The following is a 7,355-nucleotide window of genomic DNA, read 5'->3' on the forward strand; positions in this document are numbered from 1 at the left end:
TAAAAAAGTCATAAATGACCATATAAAGTTTTTGTGAATGATGTGCGATAATAAGAAATTAAACGAAAAAATACGTCTAACAAAGAGGAACAATTATAACTTAAAATAATTTTTATTTAAGTTTATCTTTTATTTGAAATTATGGAATTATGATGTATGCTGAATTTTATTTTAATCGTATTTAGTATGCTGAATTTTAAGACATAAAAGTTTTATTTTAAATATATTTAGTATACTGAATTTTACTAAAACTTAGATAAAAAAAACTATCAAATCAAATATCAATTAAACAGGTTAGAGGTTGAAAACTTTCTTGTAAAAGACCCAAAAAAAATGAGAGGGTTTAAGTAAGAATACTAATAATTGATATTACAAACTTTAATATTAATAACACAAAATGTTTGGTGAAGTAAGAAAATCTTTTTTAACATTATTGCAGAAGCTATTTTTACTTCATCACACATTTTATAAACGCTAACTTATTATCAAAATGAACAAGACATTGTTTTACATGTAATTAAATATATATAAATTTTTCAATTATTTTGAAGAAAATAAAGAAAGAACATCATCTTTTAGATGTTCGCCATTTTTTTAACTTGAACTTCTTGAAGCTTGTAGAAAATACTAAAGGGTACGACCTAATTAGTGGATGGCTGAACTTATTTAAATTTGAACTTTTCAAATTAACTCTTAAAATTTTTGAACTGTGATTTATTTTAGTGTTGTGAATTTCTTCAATTTAGGTTTCTTGTGATTCTTCTGAATAAAATCCGTTACTACAGGTATCAATCTTGAAAAATTGAAAGGTTTCTGTTCCAATCCTGATTTAACAGAATGCTAATCCCCATGCGGCTCGCTTTTTAGAAGAGTTGCTTGAAAACAAAATTGAATTTGAAGAAAGAAAGTTTATTTCTGCATTTTAAAAACTTAATGGTATCAGACATGCTTTGAGAATGTTCTTACCTCCTCCTATATTATACAATATGTATAGTATCTACATAAGAGGAATGTAGATTTCATAAATATAGAGAGCATACAAAGCCTTTAGAACTTTAACTGCACCTTAAGTTTATGCTGCCTTTTGGCTCATATCTGAGTTTATTGACAATCAGGCTGAAAAGCATGTAATTGCCGAAAAAAATTCATTTTGAACCGCAAGAGACCTTGGGTTTTGGAGTGAGCACACATTAGAATTAGTTTTGTGTACATTTTTTAAACATTCCTTTACTATTTAACCTATACTGATTAAATTTGAGGCAGACAAACTATAAAACCATTTGACAAAGCTATACATAAAACAGTCATCTTTGATTCGCTATATAATTATTCATTTTTTTGTTTTGTTTTTGCATAACCTGAAGGGTTAAGGTTTAAATTAAAATTAAAATACGGTTATTTTTAGAATAAGCTTTTTTAAAGTAGGAAAAACCTGATGACTCTATAAACTTAAATTTATTTACTTATTCTTTATTTTTTGATTGTTGCCTAAATGCCAAGTAAAAATAAAAACGGACTCATTTTGGGGATTCTAAATCTAATACAAATAAATTTTGTATTTTTATACAGCAGCCGTTGCGCAGTGGTAAGAGTTCTGGATCAGAACCAAGTGGCTTAAGATTAATGCTGTCTCAAGCCCATTTTACAAAATTGGTAAAGAAATAGGCTTGAATTTTCTGTTTAAATGCTTCTCCGCGGTGCATTGTGGTAAGACCGTTAGGTTTTCTCGGAGCACCACAATAACGGGATAAAAATATAAAAAAGTTATTATTATATTGTCACGCCGAAAGTATATTGTTGTTATATATAATGTAGAATGTATATTATTAACCCTTTTTAAGAGTAATAATTGTCTACTTCTTATACTAAAAAAAAAAAATTTCAACAAAAATTGCATTATTCTTTCTTATTTCAAAATGTTTGAATTTTAATATTTTTAATTCGTATATTTGTACATTTTATTCTAAAATTTTAAACATTTATATCATCTGGTTCTCGGCACCTATAGTACCAGTCGTATATATTTGTATAAACACTTTTTACAGGCTGTGGAGAGTTCAGCTTCTCACACAAATCACAAAAACGTTTTTGCACAATATCTCCAGGTCCACAATCGTGACTTTCATAATCCTCCTTCCACTTTAGAAATTCCAAATACTCAAGTTCATTTTGATCGAGTCTAAACAAGTATTCAGCTAAGTGTTTTGCAGATTTAAACTTTCTAGTGTCGATAAATGAATTAGGAGGACCCAGAACTGTGTAATTAGCATCACCCCGTACCACAGGGACAGCATTAGTATTTAGAATTTTTATAAACTTTTCAGTGGCGTAATCAACAGAAAAGCTATTTTCAAAACTAAAATAAAATTTGTATTGATTGCTTACCATATCCATGCAGCTTTCTTCTTCGTTTTTTTCACATGTGTTATTTTGTCCAAACAAAGCTGAGCATTTGCCAAATATATCTACGGGCATGTACTTTAATAACTCATTCATGTATTGGTTTCGTTGACTCTGCGAATTGCAATTACTTACCATCCAAGCTGCCAATTTCTTTTTTTTTCCCATAATATCTTTTTTAAGTAAATTTACTTTGCTATTGCGCTTTTTGCATGTGTGTACGTAAGGAATAGGTATGTCAGAGTCTAATCTATATGTCATCGTCCAATTAAAAAGTGAATTCCATTTTCGAAGAGATTCAAAGTTATGTAAACATGGCGCCTCATGCATTAAAAATACCCATCGTTGATTGGCAGGTTTTAATTTCGGCCTGGAGTTAAGCTTGCCAGATATATGAAAAATAACTGCATCAGCATCTAAGGTTAACTCGCGATTCGTTGTTATAAAGCAATTTTGTACGCGACATCCTAACTCTTTAAAATCATAGTTAGTGCTCCTTGGAAACCCCCAATTATCTTTGTTAAACAAATCATTCCATAATAAAATAGATTTTAGGGTAAACCTGTTAAAGCTGTTTACAGACTTTTCAGGTAGAATAATGACTTCTTCTAAATATGTGCTCCATTCATTCACAATGCAAAGTGTTGCAAGCAAGAGTAACAAAAAAGTAAACACTACGTATTTTTTTTTCATTCCTATTTATTTATTCTTCTTTATGTTTGTACGCAAACGTTACAATTATTTACTGTTGCAATTACAATTTACAATTATTTACTGTTGCAATTATTTACTGCTCAGCGTAAAAAAAATTGATTGAGTTTCATTCTAAATAAAGAAATCAAATGCTGCTACTTTAAACATTAATAAAAAGTTAATTCATTTATAAGCGTATAGTTATAGCCACGTATATAAGCATTCATTGGTGTTAAAATACGTTCTTTTAGATATTTTCTAAACTCAGCGTGAATTAAAGTTTTGAATTAAAAATGGAAATGCAAAAATAAAAAATAAAAAAATTCATTTAACGATTTGTAGCATTTTACAAATATCATGATGGAATTGTAAAATATTAAAAAATAAAATAAATTAAAAATATATAATTTAAAATATTCTTGCTGGTTCAAGCGGTTATTATAGAAAAATATATACTATCTGTATTTCATTAATCTGTTCAAAGTATTTCACAAACCACAATACACCGCTTAATAAACTTGGCCAATATCAGAAAACTTACTTTAGTATAAATTTAAACAACAGAAAATAACTCTAAGGTTCAAAAGAAACAATTAATTCTATTCATTTAAATTATGTTAAGCATTTTTGATTTTTTAACTGATAGATTTTTCACAATAAGCGTGTTTTGTCACAAACAAAACAACGCTTATTGAAATTTCTAAAAATTTGATAAAAGTAACCCGGTAACCGATAATTTTACCAAATTTTTAAAAATGAAACTTATGATTATAATATATGCAAATTTTGTTTTTATAAGCTAAATAAACCAAAAAGCACAAAATCTTGTAAATAATTTACTAATTTGTCAAAAAACAAAATAAAAAAATAACGGTGCTATTTATGCACACACAGGCGAAATTTCAAACTATTAAAAGCTTTTTTGTATGTGTGCAAATTATAAAATAATTTTGTATACCTGATTCTCTATTCAATTGAGCCAAATTATTGCTTTCATCGTCAAAATTCTAATAACGGTTAAGAAAATTTGCCTTACCAATTTCTCTATAAATGCCCACTCATTTGCTTATTTTTTCTTATTATCTTTTTTGTCATATTTAGTATTTTCCTTTATATCTGCAAAGAAACATGCAAGTTAAGATTTTAATAAAGAAATTAGTTGAAGCTAATACAGCAGAACTTTGCGAACCTGCTTGAACTTTGAGCTTTAAGAATTTAATTAGACTCAATCAAACTCAAATTAGAGCAAGCTTTAAACTTGTACGGAACTAAGCTAAGAATTTCCCATTTAAATACTCCACAAGATTTTCAGAGAACAACTTCGTTCTTCTCAAGTATAATTTGAAATTAAGCTCATACTCATCGAGTATGAGTTTAATTTCAAAATATACTTGAGAGTATTACTCAATTAAATATTGTGCGACTTAACTTACATAACTCAACTTAAGTACTCAACCAACTAATTATATTTACAACGAATAGTTTTTTTATTATTGTTAATTAAAAATTTCTTCAGAAAATATAAAGTTATTAGATTTGATATTGTCCGAAAAAATTTCAAACCTTATCTTTCCAGATACTCACCCAGTTTCCAATCAAGCCGTTTTGAAATCATATTTTATTGACTAAGTTTGTGATATTTAATTTGATTTACTTTGAATCAAGTAATAACTCATTAAATACAATATGCTGAGAATTTAATTCGAGCTTCAAGTTCTAAAATAATGTCATTGTAAAGATGGATTTTAAAAAACAATGAATGTTATGAAAATAATAGTTACGAAATTTAATAAAATAAAAAAAAATAATATACTATTTACAAACTTTTACATTAAAAAAAATAAATAAATAAATTAGTTAAATGAAGAAAGTAATATGTTTTTTATTTAACTAAAGATTATTTTGTTAACAATATTATTAGTTATTTAAAAACCATCTTTAAAAATGATTTTTATCAGAGAACAATTTGTCTTGACCGGATCTCGGAAAATTTTTAGGGTAGGGGAGAGCGGGGTTGGTTGTCACACATTTTACATTTTAGGCTGCTCAGCTTTTAATTTTCATCCAATCAATGCCAAACTTTGCACAAAGCTAGTTTAACTATTTCCAGTAACTATTATAATACTTTTATGACATTGAGTGAAATATTTATTGCTGTAAAATCCTTTTTCAAAGACCGCTTCTGTGTGACAACTAGCCCCGCTCACGGGGTAGGTTGTCACATGGTGCGGAGTTGATTGTCACATTTGGATTTTGACAAGTTTAGATAAGAATTTAATGTAAAACGAGTACAGATTAATTTCGTTTATGTTTTACTAAGAAAAATAAAAATAAAATACTATAAACTGAAATATATATATCTTAAATATAACACATTTAACAAATTTAGTTTATCACTATAAATGTTTTTAAATTTGGTTTTTTAAAAATTATTGGATAAAGAACACAATTCACAAACAAACTGTTGTAAGCCTGGTGTGCATTCTTCATGAGCCCATTTTTGGCAAACCTGACATTGAATCCACTGTTCTCTTGATCTGCTGTTAGAAAATGATTCAAAACAATAGATGCATAGATACTCTTCATCTTCAGATGAATTTAAGACTATAGAAGGTTTTTTCGTAGTAAGATTTGCTTTTATTAATTCTTTTTTACTTCCATTCGTAAATGATTTACAATTCCTAATAAAATTTTTTTTATTAGTTTTCTTCTTTTTATAATTAGCAAGCCATGCTTTGACAGGCGTGTTAGTAAGAAACATAGTTGACCGCTTTTTCCTACCTCTTTTTGATGCTAACCTCGGGCCTGCTTTAGGCAGAGGCCTAATACTCTCAGGTGGTATGATTGAATTGTTAAAACCTAATGTAGTGATTGGGTTCTGATTAGAGGTTTTATTTGATACAACTGGATCTTCTATTGTTATGTCTACCTGATTATCTGGTATCTGAATAGATTCTTTAAATCTTTTATTTGCTGGTTCTGGTTGCATTGAATAAGATTCACTGTCTTTTTTATTTGAATCAGCCTGTAAACAAGGTGGGTCTTGGCGATCAGTTACATAGTTAGGACAGTAATCAATTTCAGTAAAAGTATCAGGATTTAACGGGTAAATACCATGTTGCAGCAAAACAAATTAAAATATTGTGAGGAGATACAGCATTTTAAAATGCAATGTTTACTATTATTGGAATATCATATATTGTAACAGTTTTTCCAGGATTCATTACTAACCATGATGTCATAGCAGTATTTATATAGTTTTTGAGAGGACCATAAACTGCCTTATCCAAGGGCTGCAACTTATGTGTGCAATGTGGAGGGAAGGTAAGCATTACTATTCCATTATTTTTTGCCAAATCTAATCCTTCAATACTAAGATGGGTTTCGTGATTGTCAAGCAACAATAAACAAGGCTTTTCTTTAGTACATTTTGTATTGCCTACAAAATGTTTTAGATATTTTACAAAGTTTTCTTCTTTCATCCAACGACTTGGATTTGCATCTCCTGCACTTCCTGTTGGTGCACTGATTAGGAAATGATCTTTAAAGTTTTTACGAAAAAATAAAAAAGGTGGAATGCTATTTCCAATAGCATTTATTGTGCATGCTAATGTTACAAGAGTTCCTCTTTCAGCTGACGTGATGGCTCCTACTTGTTTTAATCCTTTTTTCGCAATAACCTTTTTAGGTTGCTGTACAGTTGTTTCGTCCATGTTCCAAATGTCATTTGGTGAGAACGAGTATTTTTGCATACAGTACTGCAAATTGCTAAAAAATGATGCAACATTCTGCTTATTGAAACTTGTCGCTCGACTTAAACTAGTAGCTTGAGGTTGCCTAATGGAAATATTTGAACGGCGCTTTATAAACCAATGTAAACCCTGTAAACCAATCCTTACCAGCTTGTTCCTTTTGCAACCCAAGAATTGAGAACCTTCATATTATTTTTAATTGCTAGCTGGAAAGCAAGTTTTTTTACTTCGGTAGGAGTTAAACCAAAATGTATATCTGCTGCTCGCAACAGGTAGGTGACCAGTTCTTTTTCTACTTTTTCTGGCATATCAATCGACTTTTGTGTCCTATAACATTCAGGGAGGTGGGGTTTTCATTTTTGTCAATTAGATCTGCTATAGAACCATGTGATGGGTTGGTAATAATAATTTTTTTACAATAACGTGCTAATGTTCTGTAATTAATGCCATGGTTTTTTGCTGCTAATCTAATAGAAATGTTATTAATCTTTACATCTTTAACAGCACACA

The 7,355-nt window shown here is 28.9% G+C and overlaps 2 protein-coding genes across 3 annotated transcripts; both read right to left on the reverse strand.

Moving 5' to 3' along the window:
- Positions 1-1,879: 1,879 nt before the first annotated feature.
- LOC100213495 (glycoprotein 3-alpha-L-fucosyltransferase A) lies at positions 1,880-4,814 on the reverse strand. Of its 2 annotated transcripts, none has more exons than XM_065803173.1 (2): positions 4,678-4,814; positions 1,880-3,225 (listed from the first exon to the last, which is right to left on the reverse strand). In XM_065803173.1, the coding sequence occupies exon 2, from the start codon at positions 3,091-3,093 to the stop codon at positions 1,972-1,974; it is 1,122 nt and encodes a 373-aa protein (XP_065659245.1). In that variant the 5' UTR covers positions 3,094-3,225; positions 4,678-4,814; the 3' UTR covers positions 1,880-1,971. The 2 variants fall into 2 exon arrangements, with proteins under 2 accessions (XP_065659245.1, XP_065659246.1); XM_065803174.1 differs by lacking the exon at positions 4,678-4,814 and adding an exon at positions 4,657-4,674.
- Positions 4,815-6,254: 1,440 nt separating this feature from the next.
- On the reverse strand, positions 6,255-7,153 carry LOC136083060 (uncharacterized). Its single transcript, XM_065802468.1, has 2 exons — positions 6,993-7,153; positions 6,255-6,930 (listed from the first exon to the last, which is right to left on the reverse strand). The coding sequence occupies exons 1-2, from the start codon at positions 7,151-7,153 to the stop codon at positions 6,255-6,257; spliced, it is 837 nt and encodes a 278-aa protein (XP_065658540.1).
- Positions 7,154-7,355: the final 202 nt, after the last annotated feature.

The sequence above is a fragment of the Hydra vulgaris genome, chromosome 08, assembly GCF_038396675.1.
Source record: "Hydra vulgaris chromosome 08, alternate assembly HydraT2T_AEP".
Lineage (NCBI taxonomy): Eukaryota > Metazoa > Cnidaria > Hydrozoa > Anthoathecata > Hydridae > Hydra > Hydra vulgaris.